This window comes from Hyaena hyaena, unplaced genomic scaffold (genome assembly GCF_003009895.1).
Source record: "Hyaena hyaena isolate Hyena2069 unplaced genomic scaffold, ASM300989v1 scaffold_925, whole genome shotgun sequence".
Lineage (NCBI taxonomy): Eukaryota > Metazoa > Chordata > Mammalia > Carnivora > Hyaenidae > Hyaena > Hyaena hyaena.
In genome coordinates, this window is record NW_024081555.1 from 315,532 (window position 1) to 339,547 (window position 24,016).

General features: G+C 50.0%; 2 protein-coding genes across 4 annotated transcripts; one reads left to right on the top strand and one right to left on the bottom strand.

The window, feature by feature from the left end:
• Positions 1–1,544: 1,544 nt before the first annotated feature.
• Positions 1,545–18,238, bottom strand: DUSP3 (dual specificity phosphatase 3). 2 transcript variants are annotated; one of them, XM_039220924.1, is made up of 6 exons: positions 18,104–18,114; positions 17,835–17,886; positions 16,948–16,995; positions 16,012–16,171; positions 13,187–13,413; positions 1,545–5,262 (listed from the first exon to the last, which is right to left on the bottom strand). In XM_039220924.1, exons 3-6 carry the CDS (start codon positions 16,952–16,954, stop codon positions 5,057–5,059), a joined length of 600 nt encoding a protein of 199 aa, XP_039076855.1. In that variant the 5' UTR covers positions 16,955–16,995; positions 17,835–17,886; positions 18,104–18,114; the 3' UTR covers positions 1,545–5,056. The 2 variants fall into 2 exon arrangements, with proteins under 2 accessions (XP_039076855.1, XP_039076854.1); XM_039220923.1 differs by lacking the exon at positions 16,948–16,995 and having other exon boundaries at positions 18,104–18,238.
• Positions 18,239–18,292: 54 nt separating this feature from the next.
• Positions 18,293–22,004, top strand: CFAP97D1 (CFAP97 domain containing 1). 2 transcript variants are annotated; one of them, XM_039220925.1, is made up of 6 exons: positions 18,293–18,492; positions 19,026–19,096; positions 19,585–19,703; positions 20,612–20,735; positions 21,298–21,354; positions 21,872–21,934. In XM_039220925.1, exons 1-5 carry the CDS (start codon positions 18,369–18,371, stop codon positions 21,352–21,354), a joined length of 495 nt encoding a protein of 164 aa, XP_039076856.1. In that variant the 5' UTR covers positions 18,293–18,368; the 3' UTR covers positions 21,872–21,934. The 2 variants fall into 2 exon arrangements, with proteins under 2 accessions (XP_039076856.1, XP_039076857.1); XM_039220926.1 differs by lacking the exon at positions 20,612–20,735 and having other exon boundaries at positions 21,872–22,004.
• Positions 22,005–24,016: the final 2,012 nt, after the last annotated feature.

The window sequence follows — 24,016 nt, forward strand, 5'->3', positions numbered from 1 at the left end:
TCACAGGATATAACTTCTTAATAGCAGCCTCCTCGGAGAGCAGGGATTAAAAGGTTGGGGGTAGAAGACTTGCTTTTTGTGAGAAGCCTTCTGTATTGTTTGAATTTATACGATGCATATATAGTACTACTTTTTCCATGAGGTTTTTAAACTGACATTTAAAAAAAAACACTTTGACCAGTTTCGTAGATTCGTATTGTGCCTTAAAATTTTATGTTAAAATATCAAGATTATATTGCCAAAGAGATTGGGCAAATAATGAGTTAGTCTGGGTGCCTCTGCTATGGGGAACTAGGGATGGAAGAGGTTTTTTTCTGTCATGGAGAAAAGGTACCAAACTCTTTCGGTGTTTTTATTTTTTCGAGTTTTTCATTCAGAGAAAAGAAAAAGCCAGTGCTTATCATAAGGGAGATAAATGCTAATGGTGAAGTACAAGGCATCTGGGGACAAGGCCATGTTTGGGGACTGCCCCTTTGCAGGACCACCCAAACCCTAAAATGCCACCTAATCATCTTCACAGCAGGCCACCTTATGACTGTCCCCTCCCCCCACCTCCAGCCCCCATCTCCTACTTTCTTGGAAACAGATCTACCTCCCTCATTTAGGTTGGGCCACTCTATTCAAGAATGTTCCAGTCAATTATCCCTCGCAACAGCTGCGATTCTTAGAAATTAAATAAAAAAGATTATTCCTATCACAGGAAATTTCTGGTATAGGGAAGATGCTTAATAAATATCTACTGCAGAGGGCGCCTGGGCGGCTCAGTCAGTTGAGTGTCCAACTTTTTTTTTTTAATGTTTATTTATTTTTGAGAAAGAGAAACAGTAAGAGCACAAGCAGGGGAGGAGCAGAGAGAGAGGGAGACACATAATCTAAAGCAGGCTCCAGGCTCTGAGCTCTCAGCACAGGAGCCCGATGCAGGGCTCGAACCCACGAACCGGGAGCTCATGACCTGAGCCGAAGTCAAATGCTTAACTGACTGAGCCACCCAGGCACCCTGGAGCATCCAACTCTTGATTTCATCTCAGGTCACGATCTCGCAACGGTTTGGGCTCTTTGCAGACAATGCCGAACCTGCTTGGGATTCTTTCTTTCCCTCTCTCTCTGCCCCTCCACCCTGCTCATTCTCTCTCTCTCTCTCAAAATAAATAAGTATTTAAAAATAAATAAACACTTATAAATAAATAAATATCTACTGCTAAATATAATCATTATGGAAATTAGAACTAGTTCAGGGGCACCTGGGTGGCTCAGTCGGTTAAGCACCGGACTTCAGCTCAGGTCATGATCTTGCAGTTCGTGGGTTCAAGCCCCATGTCTGGCTCTGAACTGCTAGCACCTGCTTCAGATCTGTGTCTTCCTCTCTCTCTCTGTCCCTTCTCATCTCACACTCTGTCTCGCTCTCTCTCAAAAATAAATAAACATTAAAAAAAAGAACTAGTTCAGGAGGGCTGATTTTTAGATGATGCTTCTTTTGAAAAGAGAAAAAGCAAGCAGAAGAGCAGGGAAGAAAATCAGCTGTGGTAAGAAGGACAAACAGACCATTTCTATGTAATGTAAGATGTTTATTTTGGTTACAGTTAGTGTTTTAACACTGATTTGTGATACAACAGACGTTAAGCTTATTTTCCTTTAAAACCAATTTAATACCTTCCCCTTTTCTCCCCAGAAAATTCATGCTGTCACAATCGAATTGCCCTAAAAGCTGACAGGAAGTAAGTTAAGCTTCCGACGGATCTGCTCTCTCAACCGGAGAGGGTTTCTTTTCCAATCAGGATAAAATCTTGACTTGGAAAGACCAACACTATTGGCTCCTCAGTGATTCTTGACGCCGGTTTTATGACAGAAAATTTCCTGTGAGGAAAGCTCGTATCTTCATATTATAAGATCAGTGCTTATTTTAATTAAAACATTAGCATCTTAACATTAACTTGTGACACGAAAGGCACCAACTTTCCTTTTCAAACCAACCATCACCATGGGCGGAACACAGTGCCACCTGCTGGTCGTCAGATTATTACATAGCCTCTCATTTCCAGGTGGTGATAACTTCCAGGTGGGAATTCTCCGAGAACCCGACAATGTCAGAGCCAAAGGGACTTCAGAGGTCTTCCAGATGAGGCCCCTTGTTTGACAGGTGGGTGATTTCTGCTCTCCAGATAACTCGGAGTGGCAGGGATACAGACCAGCCTGTGGAACGTGTACTGCTTTAGATTTGAGAAAACCATTTGGTGCTCTAATTTGACCTAAGTGAGGGTCTGCTAGTCGGAGAAAGGGATCAGGTCAGGGGAGAGGGTAAGGGCACCCTGAGTTCCTATTCCATCATTTCCCAGGGGTAGAAAGCTGTCCAGAAGCAGCTTCCACTCACAGCTGGGCATATGCTGGCTCTTACACAATAGAATTTTAGTTTACTCAAAAATTAGGAGCTAAATCTCATGAAGCAAATGCAGAGTTTCTGGGACTAAAGACCACCGAGAAATCCCAAGTTCTCAGGATAGAAGTAGCCCCAGAGTAAAGGCAGTAATTCTCTCGATGGCCTTTTCTCCCTTGTGCCCCAACCGAAAGGCCTTCAAGAGGTCTGGTTAACCAGTCCAAGGAGCTGTGGCTGCCCTGCAGGTGCGGGGTGACCCTTGTCTAAGAGGGGGAGGGGGAGCCCTGGCCCCCCAGCCCCAGAGCCTCTTCCAGAAGCAGAGCAGGAAGCTCCAACTTAGGGATGCTTCACGTTTCCCAGAAAAAGAGCCACACGTTCTAACCAGATCGGGGTCCCACACTTTTTTACTTCCTTTTCCTGGAGCAGGGATGGATTTGTACCCCAACCCCTCCCACCCGCACTCAGACAGCTTGAATCAGTGTACTCCGACCGGAGCACTAACTGACTCTTGTGCACACAGCCTGGGTCAAGGGCAGGTTCAGGGCACCTGGACATTCCCAGGGGGCTCTTGTCTGGAGGGGGAGTGTAGCATGAGGCAAAGAATTCAGCTTCAGGGAGCAGCAAACCTGCAGTCTCACCTTGGCTCTGCCTTAGAGCCTGGGACGGCCTAGGGGCCATGCCCTCCATCAGTCTGAACCCAGCTCCTTTTTCTTAAAAGGTAACCATCCATGAAGAAGCTCTACCAACTTGATGGGGTTATCGAGAGGATCAAGTTAGATTACATGGACAGTTCTCAGGAAACTGTGAAGTGAGGTACACAGGTTAGAGAGGACGGCCGTTCACTTGGGTGGGTCTGTGTGAACAGTCCGGTATCTGGAAAAGACGACAGACCCTAGTTTGTCCAGGGTGACTGTGGTCACAGAGAAAAGGGACCATGCAGCACTAGAGGTCATGACACCCATGAGGCCCTGCTTCTCCTGGTCTGACCTCGTCTCTCTTTGTCTGTCTCTGAAAAAGGCACATTCCCTATGTCGACAGCTTAACGCTGCCGGAATTCAACTGTAAAACTGAATTTTAACTACTCAACAAAAGCCCTGGATTTTTCCCTTCGGGCTTCTGGGAGCTTGCTACGCCCACCAGAACACCCTGCATACATCTGGTGCTCAAAAAAAAAAAAAGTTTAATTCCACGAACTTGTATAGACCTCTGCGTGCTAGGGGCTGGGGGTGGAGATGGGGGCCACCTCTCAGCTGGTAGGGAACCAGAAGAGACAGGAATGCCTCACTTTCCTTGGTGACAGTCACTGAAAGTCCTAACAAGACGGCGTCCAAAACAAAACTATAATCTGACAGGTGTGCGCACGCGTGGAAGAGCCAGAACGTTCCGCCATCATCCCTACAAAGTCCTACAAAGAGGCCGTTCCTGTTTGTTGTTTGTTCTCTCGCAGCCAAAGCTCCATTTGAACGTGCCACGGTGTTTCATTTCTGCTGGGCTGAGTCATTTTTGCTCCTGGGGGTCCCGGGGGCTGTTCCTGGCACCTCAGGACCATTAAGGACCCTCTAGAAGTGGGGAAGGATGAGAAGCGGCTGGGCCGGCCTCCGCCTGTGCTCTGAGACACCCCCACACACATGCCCACACACGCACAGGGTAATCGGCCCACCACTTCCTCCTTCTGTCCTTGGAACAGCCACACAGACAAAAAGGCAGTTAGCACGAGTGGCTGGAGCCGCCAACGCTGCCATTCAGGGCAAACCCTTTGCTATTCTTCCCACGGTGGGGTTTTGAAATAGGCTGGAACATCAACACTCTGTTTTCTAAAAATAATAAAATAAAAATAATAAAATAAAATAAGATAAAAACCATGCCCAAGGCATCGCTCTTCTAATAGACCCAGCGACCGACCGAGAGCAGTCCAGGGCGGGGGACTATTCCAAAGCAGTGGGTCCTGAATGCAAGCCTTTCCAAAGCCTCGCATCTTAAAAACTACTGACTTTAGGGGAGGCTGTCTGCCCATCTGAGGGGCCTCTTTGTTCAGGCATCTTTAATCCTAAGGAAATAATTAAAATGCAGTCTCTTCGTGGGAATGTCCGCCCGCTGACAACCGATGGTGTCTCCAGGCCGGCTTCAGACCTCACGATGCGCCTCTGCCCATGAGCAAGGTGTGGATGGTCGGCTGGGGGGGGGCAGGGAGAGACGGGCACGGGGGAGGGTGGAGAAGGGGCCTGCGTTTGCATAGTTCCCTTATAGGGCTCGAGGTGCTAAGGTCCCTCACTCAGGAGAGGACCCAGGGGTGGGAGGCAGGGAGCAGGGGAGGGGGGCAACGGAGGGTAGGAGGGACCCCGGTGGGCGTCTCAAGCCTTATACTTTGCGCGGACCTCCTGCCTTCGGTCATCCAGGAGAAGTACACATGCCACAGGCCTTCCTCCCTCTGCGCCCCCGCCTCGGGGAGGGGACATTATAAACTGCAGGCACAGAACACACCAGGGAACAAGGATGCCCTCCTTCGTAAGCTTCTTTATACGCTCCCCAGGGGGAAAGTGGCCCAGGGCTGTGTTGGGAGACTGGTGGGCAAGTGCCTGGTGATGCTGGGAGCAGGGTACACTGTGTTTCCTAAACATGGTGGCTTGGGACGCCTCACCCAGGGGCTCCCCTGTCTGCCTCTAGAGAAGGGGCAGCGGGAGGGCCCTAGAGTTTCAACTTCCCCTCCTTGACTAGTCTGTCATTGAGCTGGCACAGCTGGGCCAGGAAACCGTCGTTGGGGCCGATCTCACGGTTCTGCCTCACGATGCTCAGGGCAGACTTGACATCCATCTTCTGGCGCATCATGAGGTACGCGATAACTAGGGTCGGGGAGCGGCTGTAGCCTTCCCGGCAGTGGACAAGTACGCGACCTGTAAGAAACAGGGACACGTGAGCAGGGGAGGGGCAGCTGGGGCCGGCCAATCACAGCAGACTGTCGCCAAAATCTTGTGGGGGCGCCTAGGTGGCTCAGTCGGTTACAGCGTCTGACTCTGGATTTCGGAAGCTCAAGTTATGATCTCGAGACCTTAAGATTCTTTTTTTTTTTAATGTTTATTTAATTTTGAGAGAGAGAGAGAGACAGAGTGTGAGTGGGGTCGGGGCAGAGCAAGAGGGAGACAGAATCCAAATCAGGCTCTGAATCAGGACATGGGGCCCGCACCCATGAACCATGAGATCGTAACCGGAGCCAAGGTCAGACGCTTAACCGATTGAGCCACCCAGGCGCCCCTGATCTCACGATTCTTAAGATGGAGCCCCCTGTCGGGCCCTGCGCTGACAGCACAGAGCCTGCTTGGGATTCTCTCTCTCCCTCTCTCTGCCCCTCCCTTGCTTGTGCTCTGTCTCAAGATAAATAAACAAGTATTTAAAAAAATGAAACACCAAAACCAAAAGGACTCTTCCAGGGAAATGCAAATGGAAAGTACAGTAAGAAGCCATTGTGTACGCACCAGAATGACTCAGTGCAAAAGACGGACAACACCAAGTGTCGGTGAGGCTGTGTAGCAGCCAGGCCTCGACCTGTGGCTGGGAGGGGGCCGCACAGGAGCACGGCACGCTGCGGGGCACATTCACTCAGGCTGGACACACGCAGCCCCTGCGGCCCGGCAAGAACATGCACATGTGACACGCACCCGCATATGCACAGGGCGCCGCTCTGCATCATAACCCCAGCAGGCAACTCCCAGAAGCCCACCAACGGCAGAAGAGAGAAGCAGTAAGAACGAACAGTGTACACAAATCACCCCAAACGATGCAGATGAAACACACAGAGGGTATCTAGGATGCCATGGAACAGGAGAGGAGGCAAAGCTGCTCTATGCCGTTAGAGGTCTGGATGGTGGTGACGGGGAGACTGGGGGGCAACATGAGGTGGACTTTCTAGGGTGCAGGTGGTGTTCTGGTTTTTGATCTGGGGGCTGGTATGGGGGTGTGTGTAGCGCACTGATCCACACACCTGGGATACGGGTACTTCTCCACATGGAATTTATATTTCAATCAACAGCAGAACACGGAGACAACCCCAATGCCCATCAACAGGTGAAGGGACAAACCAATGCACCCACAGGTGGGAAGACTACTCAGCATTAACAAGAAATGAATTATGATACTTGCAGCAACATGGATGGGATTCCCAACAATTATGAGGAGTTGAAAGAGGCCAGGCCAAAAAAGCGTACATAGAATTCCATTTATACAGGAGCCTACAAAATGTATACTCACGTCTGGTGACAGAAAGCAGACCAGTGGTTGGAAGGTGGAGAGGGGCTGAGCGGAGAGGTCACAAAGGCAGGTGAGGAAACTCCGGGGCGGGGGGGGGGGGGGGGGGGGGGGGGGGGGGGGGGGGGGGGGGGGGGGGGAAGGGGAGGGAGAGTGATGGATGTGCTCACTACCTTGTTTGCGGGGATGGCTTCACAAGTATATACATTATGCCAAAACTTCAAATTACAGGCTTTAAATACGTGTGATTTATTGAATGTCAATTATACCTCAACCGAGTGGTTTCAAAAATAAAAGGAACATGCATGTCAAATATAAACACAAAGACAGAAACTCAAAACACACCCAGGGCACTTGAGTGGCTCAGTCGGTTGAGCATCTAACTCTTCATTCTGGCTCTGGTCATGATTTCACGGTTTGGCTTGTGGGTTCAAGCCCCACGTGAGTCCAGCTCTGCACTGACAGTACAGAGCCTGCTTGGGATTCTCTCCTCCCCCGCCCCGCTGTCTGCCCCTCCCCAGCTTGTGCACACATGTGCATGAGCTCTCTCTCTCAACATAAATAAACTTAAAAATAATAAAGAACCACACCAACAAAGACACCCTCTCACAGCCCCTCAAGAGGCCTACGAGGCCCTACTCAAGCTGGCCCCCCACATCTGATGTCATCTCTTGCTCTCCCTCTGTCCCTCCACTCCAGCCGCCTTCTCAGCCTACAACACCTCCCCCCACCCACCGTGTTCACTCTCCCACCCGCCCTCTGTAAAGTCACAAACCCCCTCCCAGCCCTCCTCCCTAATCTCTGCCTCCCCACTCTAGGTCCCCCCACTCTGGAAAACAGGCCAGAAATCTTTTCTACTTGTTTGCTTTCAGCTTCCCCTGAAGTGGGGAAGGTTCACGAGGCCAGGGTAGTCCATCTGCTTGCTCCCAGTGGCACCCCCAGCATTTGGTGAAAGAAAGCATCATTGCCAAACTGCAGCACATTTCCACGGGGGGGGGGTCCCCAGGAGCCACAAGCCTTGGCCTTTCTCTGCCACCCCCCCAACCCCCCCCCACACACACAGAGCATTAGTTCAGGTCCTCGTCGCCTTCACCTCCGCACCTCCAAACCAAACTCTCACTGTACCCTCACGACCACTAACCCACACTCCACCCAGCAGCTGGAAGGGCTTTCTAAAATACCACCAGGACCTGTCCCCATTTGGGGGGCTTCTAGTCTCTACGGTTCACCTTATAAGGCCAAGTGCATACAGCCTTGCTACCTTTCCCTGCCCTTCCCCACCTCTGGGCCTCTGCACATCACTCCTTCTGCCTGGAACATGTTCTCCCTCTTGGCTACCTGGCAAACTCCCCACTCATCCCTTAAAACCCCAGTTTAAGTATTTCCTTTGTCAGCATAGAAATTTAGAGCCCCAACCTTTGAAGTCATGTGAATCTGGGTTTCAATTTTAACTTGCTGGTTGGGATGGTTACATGTGTCATCTTGGCTTGTCTATGATGCCCAATTGCTTGGTCAAACACTGGTCTAGAAGGTATGTGGTGGATGTAATTAACACCTACTATCAGTTGACTTTCAGTAAGGGAGATTACCCTTGGTAATGAGGATGGGCCTCATCTAATCAGTTAAAGATCTTAAGAGGCAAACGTGAGGCTTCCCCGAGAAGAAGTTCTGCCCCAAGACTAACAAAGAGGGGTGCCTGGGTGGCTTAGTCAGTTAAGTGTCCGACTTTCGCTTAGGTCATGATCTCGCGGTTCGTGGGTTCGGGCCCCGTGTCGGGCTCTGTGCTGACTGCCAGCTCAGAGCCTGGAGCCTGTTTCAGTCTGTGACTCCCTCTCTCTCTGACCCTCCCCTGCTCACGCTGTCTCTCTCTCTCTCTCCTAAAAATAAATAAAACATTTACAAAAAAAATAATAATAAAATAAAGACTGTAACAAAGAGGGCCTGCCCAAGTTTCCAGCCTGGCAGCCACCCTACAGTAAGCTTAAGATTTGGGATCCAATCCCTTGAAATAAATAATACCAATTTATTCTATTGGTTCTGTTTTTCTGGCCAGTACACTCGTTATTAACGCTAGGACACACGTAACTCCACAATGCCTCAATTTCCTCATCTGTGTTGGTGGCACCCATTGCACGACGTTGTTAGGGGACTGAAGGAAACGACGTATAAAGCCCTTAGGCTACAGGGGCGCCTCGGTGGCTCAGTCGGTTAAGTGTCCGACTTCAGCTAAAGTCATGATCTCGCGGTTTGTGACTTTGGGCCCCGTGTCGGGCTCTGTGCTGACAGCTCAGAGCCTGGACCTGCTTCAGATCCTGTCTCTCCCTCTCTCTCTGCCCCTCCCCTGCTCATACTCTGTTTCTCAAAAACGAATAAACATTTAAAAAAACAGATAACAGATGGTGTTGGGAGAACTGGACAGCAACATGCAGAAGAATGAAACTAGATCATTTTCTCACACCATGCACAAAAATCAACTCAAAATGGATAAAGGACCTGAACGTGAGACAGGAAACTATCAACACCCTAGAGGAGAAAGCAGGAAACAACCTACTTGACCTCCACCGCAGCAACTTCTTACTTGACACATCCCCAAAAGCAAGGGAATCAAGAGCAAAAATAAACTGTTGGGACCTCATCAAGATTAAAAGCTTCTGCACAGCCAAGGAAACAACCCAGAAAATTAATAGGCAACCAACGGAATGGGAAAAGATAGTTGCAAATGACATATCAGATAAAGGGTTAATATCCAGAATCTATAAGGAACTCACCAAACTACACGCCCGAAAAACAAACAACCCAGTGAAGAAATGGGCAGAAGATATGAACAGACACTTCTCCAAAGAGGACATCCAGATGGCCAACAGACACATGAAACGATGCTCAGCATCCCTCCTCATCAGGGAAATACAAATCAAAACCACACTGAGATACCACCTCACGCCAGTCAGAGTGGCTAGAATGAGCAAATCAGAGAACTCTAGATGCTGGTGAGGATGTGGAGAAACGGGCACCCTCCTACACTGTTGGTGGGAATGTAAACTGGTGCAGCCCCTCTGGAAAACAGTGTGGAGGTTCCTCAGGAAACTAACAATAGAACTCCCTTATGACCCAGCAATAGCACTGCTAGGAATTTACCCAAGGGATACAGAAATGCTGAGGCATGGGAGCACATGTACCCCAATGTTCATAGCAGCACTCTCCACAATAGCTAAAACATGGAAAGAGCCTAAGTGTCCATCAACAAATGAATGGATCAAGAAGATGTGGTTTATCTATACCATGGAATACTACATGGCAATGAGAAAGAATGAAATCTGGCCATGTGTACCAACATGGATGGACCTTGAGGGTGTTATGCTGAGCGAAATAAGTCAGGCAGAGAAGGACAAATATCATATGTTTGTACGTATAGGAGGATTAGGAGGAACTTGATGGAGGAACAAGCGGGAGAAGAAGGGCGGAAATGGTGGGGGAAAGGGAGAGAGGCAAACCATGAGAGACTCTTGAATGCTGACAAAAACTGAGGACTGATGGATGTGGGGGGGAGGGGGGGATGGGCATGGAGGAGGGCACTTTGGGGATGAGCACTGAGTGTTATGTAGAAACTAATTTGACAATAAACTATTTGTAAAAAAAAAAAAAAAAAATTATAAGCCCTTAGGCTAGAGCCTGGCACATGTAAACACCCAATAAATAACTACAGGCAGGCACCAGGAGTATCTTTTGCTACAGCAACCCGGCTATGCCACTGTTGGCCATGCACAGATCTCCCCTCCTCTGCCAGGCTGTGAATTCCTTGAGGGCAAGGACTGTGGGGTATTGATTTTGGGAGGCCCTACCATCTCTAGTATACACTTGGTGGTCAATAAATGTTTGCTGACTAGCCAAGTAAATGATTATCCACCAAAACATCCAGATTGCCATTACTTTGAAGGAAACCGGCTGGCCCAGAGTCGAACAGAGTCTCTTCTGTTCCCATCACCCTACCCGTAAAACATGACTCTATCTTCCCAGTGCCTCCCAAGCAGGAAGGGGGAGCCCTCCACTTTCCTGCCCATTCACGTCCGGCCGGTATGCTCCAAGTCCACAGAGTGGGTCCCCCTATGCACTGGCCCTGGCAACGGCACCAGCTGCAGAGTGGCTCCCTCACCATCTAGAACAGACTCAGAAGCCCAAGGTGCACAGAACTGATAGGGAAGGGGAAGGTTCGACTCCAATCCTTCCAGGCCCCACCCCCCTCCATAAAGCCCCCTTGATCTTCCTGGCTGGAAACGACTGCTTCCTCCTCTGAGCACTCCTGGCTGTTCCCACGTCTCCAAAGTACCAGGCATCTGGCTCCCTCGAGCCCTGCACACTGCTGGAGGCCAGGGCGCTCCTGTTGACTCACTTGGCCAGTCAACCCCAGAATCATCAGAATCCTTGGAATTCGTTTTGGTCACTCACTCGGCAATTATGTGCAGCGTGTCTGCTACGTGCCCAATGCTTCATCAGGTGCTGGAGAGACAGACAGGGGGACCCAGCCGACACAGCCCAAGGGCAGGCTTCATGGAAGAGAGAACACTGTGCCCAGTGCTGAGACACAAAGTGGGGTTTGCCAGCGGATAGGACAGGAGAGGCGGAGAGAACTTTCCAGACTTGGCTCACGTGGGCTCCTGCTAAGGCAGGAGGTCACAAAAAAGGCAAGACATGTTCCTAGTTGTATGGAAAGAGGAAACACAGTCGGAAAGCTCTAAGTTCCCTGTGCGGATGACCAATCCAGATATAGAAGAGCAAGACGCAGGCCCTTAACTGTGCCCCTCGTCACCACCCCACCAGAACTCATGTAGTGGGGTTGCGGTGGACACACAGACCATGACGTGGCACGAAGGGCCTGACAGTGAAGTCTGCAGGTGTCCTGGGGGAGAAAATCTCCCTCCTGAGCCCCAGACATGCGATAATCAGCATCTGGTACAAACTGTCCACTGAGAATCATTCTAGTAGGAGGCTGCAGGGTGCGAGAGGCACCGTGTAGCAGAGATGCCTAGAAGCGGGGGGACAAGGCTGACCATGCCTTAATGGCAGGGGGGCTTCCCCTGAGAGGGTTGTGGGGAGGGGGAGGAGGGGGCTGGGGGAAGCAGCTGGAAGGTAAAAGGCAGATGCTGAGAGAAGCGAGTTGAGCTAAACACAGGAAGGGCAAGTGGCCCAGCCTGCTCAGCGGATGTCTGCCTTCTGCCTTCCAGGAGTACCCCGGGGACACTCAGCCTGACTGTCAATTCCTCACCCATTCTGCTCCAGCCTACAGTTTGGGAGCATTTGGAAAGTGGCTGGAAGATGTGGCCTGTGGGCCATAGCCTCCTGAGTGCCAGGCTAAGCCAGTCATGGCTGCCCCCATTCCTCTGGCCCGGCATTCTTGTGAGCCAAGTCCAGCCAGTGAGATGCGAGGGGAACCCTACCAAGGGGTTTCTGAGGACTGTTCGACTTACTCTTTAAAAAAAAGAAGAAGAAAGATACAGCCCCTCTGGAAAACAGTGTGGAGGTTCCTCAGGAAACTAACAATAGAACTCCCCTATGACCCAGCAATAGCACTGCTAGGAATTTACCCAAGGGATACAGAAATGCTGATGCATAGGAGCACGTGTACCCCAATGTTCATAGCAGCACTCTCCACAATAGCTAAAACATGGAAAGAGCCTAAGTGTCCATCAACGGATGAATGATCAAGAAGATGTGGTTTATCTATACAATGGAGTACTACATGGCAATGAGAAACAATGAAATCTGGCCATGTGTAGCAACATGGATGGACCTTGAGGGTGTTATGCTGAGCGAAATAAGTCAGGCAGAGAAGGACAAATATCATATGTTTGCATGTATAGGAGGATTAGGAGGAACTTAACTGAGGAACAAGGGGGAGAGGAAGGGGGGAAATGGTGGGGGAAAGGGAGAGAGGCAAACCAATGCTGACAAAAACTGAGGACTGATGGATGTGGGGGGGAGGGGGGAGGGGCATGGAGGAGGACACTTGTGGGGATGAGCACTGGGTGTTATGTGGAAACTAATTTGACAATAAACTTTGTAAAAAAAAATAATAAAAATTTAATTACATTAAAAAAAAAAGAAGAAAGAAAGAAAGAAAACACACGAGAAAGAGCTGGCGGCCTCATCTTTTGCTGCACTTTGTCCTGCTGGGATGTCGTGACTGGGTCTGCCGCCGCCATCTTGGGACCGCTTAGGGGAGTGCCCAGCATTGGCGGCAGGAGAAAGACAGGGGAAATACCGCATCCTGATGCCACCACTGAGCTGCTGAACCAACCACCCCCAGAACTCCCTCACCTTAGGACTTCTTCCCGTGGAAGAGAAAGTGTTATTACTGAAGCTATTTGAAGAACTGGGGGGCACGGTGGGAAGTGGCTGGAAATGAGCTCTCGGCCCAAGTCAACTCAAACACGAGGACTCCGGGGCTGCCACTGGGGGAAAGAATTTTACATCTTGTGTCATGCAGGGCCACTTGATAGGTTCCAAGAGGAAGCCTCTTTTCCAGAACAAAAATCCAGTCAAAGCTGCCTTGCCCTGTTCCCTGGGCGGCAGGTGCCTTACCGTTCTTGTGAGCCAAGGCCTGGTCAATGAAGTCTGCAGCCCTTTCAAAGTAGGCGCTGAGGTTGAACTCCTGCGTGTCATTGGCCTTGATGCCCAGATAGGTGATGCCGGAGTCCTTGTAGAAGTTGGCATTGGTGTTGACGTGCATGAAGGACCTGCCCTCGGCAGCATTCAGAACGTGGGTGATGCCTAGCTTCTGCAGCTTGGGGATGTCCTGAGCCACAGACCTGGACAGAAGAGGGCAGCAGGGAATGATGAAGTGACCAAGGGGCAGCCCCAGGGGGAGGAAGACAGAGAAGATTCTAAGGGTCTTGGCAACGCCAGGAACCCTCTGTGCTCGGCCCCTGCCAGCCTCTCCTGTCTCATGACCCACCCCCCTCACGCCAGCCATATCTAATTACCAGCGGCTTCCCCAAATAGACTGGGTGGTTCCATACCCATGGTGTCCGCCCTCTGGAATGCCGTGCTCCGGCTTCTCCATGGACACACACCCTCTTGTTTTTCACCACCCTCTGCAGTATGTCCTGGTAACCCCTCCATTCCATCTGTCATCGTGCTTTCTGCACTGTGCTAGTGGTAGTGCCTAGTGGCTTAAAAACGGGCTCTAGAAGCCAGGCTGCTTGGGTCTGAGTCCAACCCTGAGACTTACCAGCCAGGTAACCTTGAGCAAGCCACTTAAGGTTCTGGCAACTCCAGTTTCCCTGCCTGTATAATGGGGATGATAACAGTAGCTACTACCTCTGGGGTGTTGTCGTGAGTGTTCAATGCGCTGTTGTGTAGACAGAGCCTGACGCTGTGGACAGTGCTCTTCTAATGCCTGACTGTGTTTATTTGTCTTGATGGGCAGGCTGTGAGCTCCTGGAGGGAAAAACCATGTCTGCTGCAGGTCTGCCTGCCTAGCACCTGCTGTGGCACCTGGCACATAGTAGGTGCTGAATGAGTCTGCAGTGAATCAGTGAAAAGAAAGGAAATCGGCACAACCTAGGTGGCCCCCTTCCTTGGATTATAAAGCGCAGCAGCCCCTCCCATCCCCCAGGGGGACCCTTTCCGCCACATCCCACTAACGAACGGCGTTTCTGAAGCTCTCTTGGGTGAGTAAGCACTTGGGGACCAAGTGGCACCAACAGAACTCTGGGGGTTATAAAACATTTGATCTGAATAGTCAAAGGGCTCCTTTATTTCATCTCACAACAACATCCCAATTCAGACAGCAGTTGACACTTTACAAAATGCCATCTCCTACAGGATCCCGTTTGCCAGTCATAGCGGCCTATGAGGAAGCAAGGACTCGGCTTAAACTCGGGCCCAACAGAACAGTAGAAGGATGCGCTTGTGCTCACATGGGCTGCCTGGCGCCGGAGCTGGGAGGAGACCTGACGCCAGCCCTGTTCTGTCCTCCCTCACTCTGCCTGTCACGTCCACACCAACTGCAAATCCCGAGTTCTAGAAAACAAGGCTTCTCCAGGATCCTTTCTGCCCTGTGAACCCTGATCTGGGTAATGGGGATCCCAATGTGCGGGCAGCACCCCTCACACCTGCAGCCAAGTCAAAGCCAGGTTCATTCACTGAGCAGGGGGTATGTTTTCTGCAGTGGCCGTCAGCACCAGACATTCACAACCTCAGTTTTCACTTGCGAAGTGTTGGCGGCCGAATGTGCCAAACTGCCCAAGGCCAGCAGGTCCCAAGGGTGCCAAAGCCACTTGCTGCTTGCGTGGCTGGACAGGGGGCTATCTTCAGAACTCTGCAATTACTGAGCCCTCTCGCGGAGGCTCTGGGACTGTTTGTCTCTGCTCACAAGGCTACACACGGTTGTACTGTAAGGCAGCAGTTGATTAAAATAAACAACTCTGAAGGTGAACTCCCACTCACCTCCCTTCTCTATTCCTTGACACTCAACAAATTTACCATTATCATTACTATCGCTAGGAATGTGCACTGTACAGTGCCTGACACACAGGAGGTGCTCAAGGTGGTGAATGAATGGATGGAATGATGGAGACTGTCCCCCGTGAAGGTGGGACCTGCCTTATGGACCCCTTTTAGCCCCACGATGACCCCCATTTTTGTGGCACTCCTTAGGGTAAACAGCAGGTCCTGATACAGACATGAACAAGGCGTTGACCCTGTCCTCACAATCCCTCAACCACTCCCGGCCACCATTCCCCCCCCCCCTCCGCCCCCCATCCCGGTTAAAGGAGAGAAGAGAGTTAGTTCTGGGTTTCCAACACGCAGACCCCGGCCCACAGAGCTCAGGGCGTTGGTTAATCCAACCCTATCTGCAAGGCAGGAAAAGGAGCGAGGAAACCCCAGCCCAGCTCTCTGGCTCCCACATTTGGAGTATTCCGATTCCTTGATCGGGCCTGCCCAGCCGGGAAAGATCCACGCCCGGTTTGTGACGTCAGCCCGTTGCCATGGCAGCGAAGGCAGACATTCCGCGGTGACCTCACTGCAGAACCAGGCAGCTGTCACATGACGCGCGGGACGGACACCGGCCGGGTGACACAGGGCCACCTGTTTAGTGATCCTGGTAGCCCGACCCCGCCCAAAGCCGAGCCCCTAGTGGGTAGCGGCTGCGGGCCGGGCCGGACGCCGGGCGGGCCGAGCGCCCCGGGCTCCGTGGCCCCCGCGAGGGGGAGGACCGCGCGGGGCCGGGGCGGGGTCTAGCCCCTCCGCCCCCACGCGCGGGGGCGGGAGGCGACTCCAGCCCCTGCCCGGCCCCCTCTGGACTCCAGGACGGCGACCACGCCCCGCACCCCCCTCTCCCCGCGCCCGCGACGCCCCCACCCCGGCTTTCGGGTGGGCGGGGCGCCCCAGTGGCGACTCACGCGTTGCCCACGTAGATCCTGGGGGTGACCTCGTTGCACGGCTGGCTCGGCAGGCTGTAGCAGCCGCTGCCGTCCGAGAGCAGGTCGTTGAGATCTTGCACCGAAAGCTCGAACGGGCCCGACATGGCGCAGGCCGGGCCCAGCACGCCGGGGCAGCAGCCTGCGAGGGGAGAGCCGCCGGGTCAGCTGGGCGGGGGCTCGCCAGCCGGGACCCGCCCCGTCCCGCCCCGGAGGCGGGCCCGCCGGGGGCGCGGGAAAAGGCGGAGCGCGGGCGGCCCACGCGCCGCGCTCCCCGCGAGAAGGCGCGCCGCTGGGGTCGCGCGGACGCTCGGGGGCCCCCAGGCATGGGCCCCCCGGAAATGGCGCGCCCCGTGTGGGCAGGGAGGAGTCTTCGGCCCACCCGCGGCCCTTTCTGTACCATTATAAACTGAGAAGTGCAGTAACTTCATTGAATTAAACTCAGGGCGCAATAAATGGCCCTACTGACCAGGGTCCTAGTGACACCACCGGCGTCGCTTAGTTTTTCCAGGATTACCGGGACACCCGGGTTCGGCTTGTGACCTCTGGCTGCCCGCTGCGCTGCGGGACCAGCAGCAGTGACATCGCCCAGGAAGCGTGTCAGAAAGGCCAAGTCTCCGCCCCCGCCCACACCTGCTGAATAAGAATGTGCCTTTCACAGCCCCCTCTCCGCGATCCCTACGAAGGTTAAAGTTTGAGAAGCACAGGTCTGAGGCACATTTCTCCCAACAGTTGATGAGAGCCAGCACCATGCCTAAAAGCTCGGGTTCTGCGCAGCCAGACCTGGCATTGGGACCCTGGTCTCAAAAAAACTGTTTGCTTAAAAAAAAAAAAAAAAAAAAAAAAAAGATAAAAAAGGGATACTGCTGATGGGGGAAACAAAGGCAAAAGAAACAATTAAATTTCCTTGCTACTCACAGCCCATTGATGAGTCCTGAGCTCAGCTGTCTCAGTGTTGATACTTTGCTAAGGGCAAAAGGGAATTTTGGCTTAACATTAGCTGCGCCCCCACCCCCGCCCCAGAATCCTGTGAGTCTACTTTAAACAAATAGAAATTCCTTTGGAAACTTCCTTTATCTCTACCTCCTAAGATATATGTTAGCAATCATCCTCCAGGCATATGGCCCCCCAGATATACATCTGAAAGGGCTCCTGACTGAGTTTTTACTGAACAGTAATAAATGACTTTTTCCTACCAATAGCTAATCCCCTCGGGGTCCTGGAAATCTTGTTTCCAAAATTCCTTACAACTTGCTCTATCCCTGAGCCCCTCCAGACTTGAAAGCATATATTCAGCCACTGCTCACAACCCCAGCGCCCTTCTTTCTCACCACCGGTCCTGTCCTCGTATTTTAAGAAAACCACCTTTTTGCCACAAAGACATCTCAAGAATTCTTTCTTGATTGTTTGCTCGGAACCCCAACATTTCCACACCATTTGAACCTCATTCCTAGGGTTGTTTGAAAGATTAAATATGACGTTCAAGGAAAGCACTCAGCACTGTACAGTGAGCACTCAGTAGGTGTTCTCCCTCTATTTCAGCCAATGTGATGAGCACCTACTAGGTGCTACTACACCTGTGCTAGCATGGAGATGCACCGGGCTCCTTTGCAGCCGGTCCAAGAGCAGCTGCCCGGCCCAATGTTGACTGCTCCTCACTTACTGAGATCCCACTAAGAGCAGAAGACAGTCTCTGTCCTCCCCCACTGCGATGGCAGATACCCCATACCCACCCCTGCCCCTCCAAAAAACAAACATCCTGGGAATTCAGGAAACCTCATCTGGAGCCCAGCCCTGCCACTAACTTGGTTCGTGACCAGCAGAGCAGGGTGTGACTCTGGACTTCAGTTTCCTCTTCTGCGAAAGAAATGGGATGAGATTATCATTAAGGTCATCTTTCACCTTCCCCCAGAAGCTTATGGTCTCACGCCTCCAGGGGATCCATCACAGTGGAGGTAAATTAGCTTAGACCCCAAGATACTACATATGTAAGGAAGGCTAGATCCCTCCATCCCCCCCCCCCAACACACACACGCACACCCCGCGCCTTCCCACCCCTCCCAGCACAGCACACCTTTTCCTGTGTTGCTGGCGGCATCTGCGTGCCAGGCAGGTGGGAGGGCTTCTGAGTCTGCCCCCTCATCTTGACTTGGACCTAGATGAGCCTTCAAGCAGAAGCCCAGGGATGGCCAGGAATGCTCGGCTCCTCCTCCTCTTCCTTCCCAAGACCTTCCCCTGATGTCATAACTGGTAACTATGACAACGTGTCATGGGGACAGCTGAGGACCTCACAGAGGAGCCTGAGTGCCTCATTTCTGAAGTGAGACTAGGAAGAGAAGATGAACAATTCCCTGGATTATCTAGCCTACCCCGTAATCGTCTCTAATCACAGGCAGAGCACAACCTTCAGGAAGAAACTGGACTTTGGCCACTACATATGTCACAAGAATAGAATACAAATAGGTATGTGGGCCCTTGGGGCAGGACACTGGCATTAGGGGTTTTGAAAGATTAGAGATATGGACAGTAAACCAGACCAGTACAGGGCTTCACAATGATGTGACCTTCTCTGCTGGGTTGGGTCAAGAAGACATTAGAGTCAGTGACAAAATTTCTCTTCCCCCAGGAGCCCAGTGGACGGAAATGTTCATTTAAACTCTTTAAAGCCAAAGAAAGGTAGAGAGAGGGTGGGACTCTGGCTCCCAACAGGCTAGTTGTATCAGGAGGGGATGGGAGAGGCTCTTTCATTGGGTGCAAAGAACATTATCTCTTCTGTTTTACTTGTTCGAGTCCTCACATTCTTTCACGTCTGCTAAAAACTCGTCAAAGATGTCCACTTGGGACATCAAACTAACCTAAAATTCCTGAACCTGAGTAACATCGGAATTCAAAATCGTGATGTTTATTAGTCGGACAGTTGTTTAGAACGTGAGCAGGTTTTCCGAGGTGGCTAAGGGGACTCCTGTGTCGTAACGCGGCTCTCTTTTATCCTCTAGTGAAGCCTGCTGTTGATACCAAACCCCCCGTGGCGCACACACATCACATTTTAAAACTGAGCAAACTCCAGGTATTTGTTCTCGCCATTTGCCGGTGTGCTTTACTGATTTTTTTTTTTTAATATTTTTCATTTATTTCTAGGGGAGAGAGAGAGACACAGCGTGAGCAGGGGAGGGTCAGAGAGAGAGGGAGACACAGACTCTGAAACAGGCTCCAGGCTCTGAGCTGGCAGTCAGCACAGAGCCCGACGCGGGGCTCGAACCCACAAACCACGAGATCATGACCTAAGCGAAAGTCGGACGCTTAACCGACTAAGCCACCCAGGCGCCCCTGATTTTTATCTATGTCCTGAAGAGGTTCAGTTTCCCAGAGCCTTCTAAGTACCCACCTAACCCAGAGATTTGGTACTACTCCCCTTCCCTTGCACACCACCGGTTTCCTACGCTCAGATCCCAGTCTCCACTGTGGCCTTGGACTTGCCCTTCCCCACCATCCCAGAGGAGGGGGATGCCAGGGTGATGGATGAGGTCACCATGGCGGGGTGTGGCTTCTTCCCAGGGCGAACAAAACCGAATCGACAAAATCGAATACGAAAACAAGCAACTGTGTCAGAAAATCGCAAACGCCCATCGTGGCCCTGCCAAGGTGGATTGCTGGAACGAATATTTTTCCAAGAGGTAGTGTTCTTTCCCCCTTTTTCGGAATTGACTCGCCCCTCGTTGAATTTTAGTGCGGGGTTCTCCTGAGCAGGAGTAGTACTCGAAGGAAGGTATCTTGATGGGTAAGCCAGAGAGATCAGACTAAGGAGAATAAAAACTACTCAAAATGGGGAACTTCTTCTGGCATTAAAGACTCCTAACTTTGATTGCACCTAAGAGACTTTTTAGAGTCCTATTCAGAGTTTGTCACAAGAAAATACTGCATACGTTTGTCAAATGGTGACCATTGCTGGGACTCTGACATAGCGTTCTTAAGGATCGGTTCCTCAAATATTTCCTGAGCAACTACTGTGTGCTAAGTGCTATGAAGGGGGATGAAATGAGATACATATATGTATATTTCCTGACCTCAAAGAACTCAAGACCTGTTAGGGGAGACATTTATGTAAATAATCAGTGTAGCCAGGGCAACAAAAGAAGTGTATGCAATGGAAAGAATTTGGGGTGTGTGTATGTATCCTTGTATATCCGAAATTGTTGAAATCTGAGAAGAAGTGAAGCAAACTTGTCACTGTCCTTTTGTGATGTATCCATAAGCAAGACCTTCCCACATGATATAAACCAGACATTCTCAGTCCTGGTTTCACCTAACAGTTCCTGGGGTGCTTTTCCCAAATGGCAGGGTCCAAGCTGCGCCCCAGACCAGTAAAGTAGAATCTTCTAGTAGACGTCAGGGTTGAAAAACTGCTGGTACAAGCTGTGTACATGCCCCAGAGTGTAGTCTATTTCAACAGGTGTATGGGGACCTCAGAGTTCAACAGGACAGTCTGTTCCCTGAGCTTAGCTGGCCTGGGTTTATGACATCACGACTTCCTCCAAGAGGGGAAGTTTATTCTTCAACTGTCTCAGGATTTTGTGTGCTTCAGCTTAAACAGAGAAACAAGAAACCGGGAGCTAGTGAGAATCACCATGGAAAACCAGGGCATTCTGAAGAGGCTTGGTGATCGAAAACCACATTACGACCACAGGTCATCGGAGATAGACTGGCAGGCACGTGGATACCCGGCCCTACTCCCCAGCACACACTGAGTTCATCTGTTCAGAGTGGAGTCAGCCTCGGAAGAGACCTCTGGGTGGTGGGGGGAGGGATCATGAGAAAGGCAACAATCTGTAAAAGAGAAGCTACCCAGAGCAAACAAAGCCAAGGGCAGGAGCAAGCCATCCTTGGTAGCAAAGCCAGGAGGCATCAGTTTCAGAAAATACCTAGTAGCATCTCCCCTCAAGCTTTAACTCATTGAAAAAGGCTGAACGTACAAGCCGAGAGGAGGAACGGTGTATGATTCAGGGTGTGGCTGATTTCCTTCATTTAGGAATGACCCTTCAAGAAGGGAAAAGAGAAAAGCCATCTGCAGTGTTTTTAAGATACCCCCCCACCCCACCCCACCCCCACTCTGCGGCTTGGGTCTGTAAGCCTTTCCACTTGATCTTAGCCAGAAGGCTGAGAAGGGATCTGTAAGCCTTTTCCAAGCCAGCCTTAGGAGCTAGACCTTCAACTTTAGCATCAGCCTCCTGGCACTGACGTCATTCTCTCTGATTTTTTTTTTCCTTCAAGAATTCAAGGCGCTATATCAGAAATACAACAAAATATCTTCTCTCCCGAGATGAATAGGTATGTCTCCCCATGGCTGCTTCTTACTGTGAAATAGAGTGATCACAGTTGAAGCCAAAGCCCTAAGAATTGTGTAGATGGAGAACAAGGGGCCCAGTTAAAGGGATGGATTTTGCCCTTCTGCGAATATAAGGGAACTTAGAAGTCTCTGTGTCCCCTCTCCCTGAGTCGGAAATGACTGGCTTTTGTCATCAGCTTTGAGTCTTTATGGGAGTCTAAGGGGAAGCGATTTGTTCCAATAAAACGTAAACAGGAGGTCTCACGGCTTCAATGTCATGCCAAAAGTTGAATGACACGTCTCTGTCACTATTTAAAAGTACTGTTGTGTTGGCGTTTTGTATTATTTAACTTTATTAGTAATGGCCAAGTTTGGGTTGGTTTTTTGTTTTTGTTTTTGTTTTTTTGTTTTTAATCCCTGGGGAGGAGGCTAAATGGCCACTCAGGCTTTCTAAGGAATAGGTCTGTGCAATTAATGTTTCTCTATTTCTCTCCCTCTCTTTTCCCCTGAATACACAAGGTCACTCACCATGGGAAAGATACAAGAGAAAGCCCTAGGATTTCTTAGCTGCTTAGAATCTCAAGACACTCCTTCCTAAGTGGCTAAATGCTCAATCTTAGGATGCTACAATAAAGCTTGGAACATAAAATGAGTAAGTTAAATAAGTTACACTGAAGATGCCCGAAGGCTTTAAGTCCCATCCCCAAAATGGAGACAGAGTGGGGCAGGCAGAAGGAAGGATACAAGCATTTTTATTTGGGGCTATGAACACAAGTGTCTATGAGAGAGAAAGTGAGAGAAACAACTTTTTAAAGCATACACCATCAACACCATCGTGGAGGGTAGGAGGGTGGGGTAAGATGACCCAGCCACAAGCACAGCTCTGTCAAAATGGAAAACAAAAGCAGGTGAAATAAGATTAAGGCTCTGACAACACAGAGAACAAATACCATTCGTTTCTCTGTGCATACACAGAATTGGAAACCGCTTCATTGAAGTTTCCATGTACTCTGTCCATTTACAAGGGAGCAGCGACAGTGAAAATGTCAAACATATCTCAAAACATATGCCAAGACGGCGCTACCTGACTGCTATGACTGGTCATGCTGGGGTTGAGCCTGACTTTTTAAACTTTTTATTTTGAAAGAGAGTAGACCTTAAATGTTCTCATCACCAATAAATACACTCTTTATTTTAAAATAATTAGATTCACAGGAAGTGGCACATAAAGTACGGGGTGGGGGCGGGGCGCTCCCCCACCCTTCACCCAACTTCCCCTCGGAAGTTGGCCTCTTGGGTAACTGTCCTACTCCATCAAACCCGGGAGCTGACATTGGTCCAGTCCATAGAGTGTATACAAATTTCACCAGTTATACATGCACTCATTAGTTTGGTGTGTAGATAGCTCTAAAGTAATGTTGGGGCACCTGGGTGGCTCACTCGGTTAAGCATCTGACTTTGGCTCAGGTCATGATCTCTCAGTTTGTGGGTTCAAGCCCTGCATCGGGCTCTGTGCTGACAGCTCAGAGCCTGGAGCCTGCTTCAGATTCTGTGTCTCCCTCTCTCTCTGACGCCCCCCCCCCAACTCATGCTCTGTTTCTCTCTGTCTCAATACTAAATAAACATAAAAAATAAAAAAATAATAAAGTAGTGTTATCACATGTGTAACTTTGGAAAACTACAACCACATTCAAGATATATGGTTAAATGGTATCGTCATCAAAACACTCTACTGTACCACTCCTTTTAGTCACAGCCACCCTCTTCCATTCCTAACCCCTGGCAATCACTAATTTGTTTTTCCATAATTACAATAGTAATTATGCTATTTCATAAGTGTTACATAAATAGTATCACACAGTACTTATCCATTCTTTCGAGACTGGCTTTTTTTATTCCATATAATTTCCTTGAAGTTCATGCAAGTCGTGTACATCAAAAGTGCATTCCTTTTTACTGCTGAGCTGTATTCTGTGATATAAATGTCCCAGTGTGTTTAACCGTTTACCTGTTGAAGGACGTTTGGGTAGTTTCTAGGTTTTTTTGACTATCATGAATAAAGCAGCTATGAATATTTGTTCCAAGTTTCTGCATAAAAATAAGTTTAATTTCCCCAGGATAAAGACACAAGAATACAATAGCTGGGTTGTATGGTAAGCTTAGTTTGAAAGGAACTACAAAGCTATTTCCCAAGTGGCTGTACCATTTACATTTCCACGAGCAACGGATGAGTGGTGCAGTTTCTCCACATCCTCATCAGCATTCGGTCTTATTCTTCATTTTAGCCGTTCCGATATTTGTGCAGTGACATCTCCTGTGGTTTTCATTCTGCATTTTGTCATGATTAAGGAAGCTGAACATCTTGCATGTTTATTTGTCATCTGTATATCCTCTTGCATAAAATGCCTGTGAATATCTTTTGTCTATTTTCTAACTGGGCTGTTCCTTTTTTTTAATCTTGAATCTTGAGAGTTCTTTATATAGTGTAGACCAAATCCTTTGTTGGATCTGTGAGCTGCAAAATATTTTCTCCCAGTCTGTCATTTGTCTTTTTGTCCTCTTCACGGGATCTTTCATAGAGCAAAGTATTTTTTAAGAATTTTTGTACTGCTTATTATTTATTTTTGAGAGAGAGACAGAGAGAGGGAGGGAGACAGAGCATGA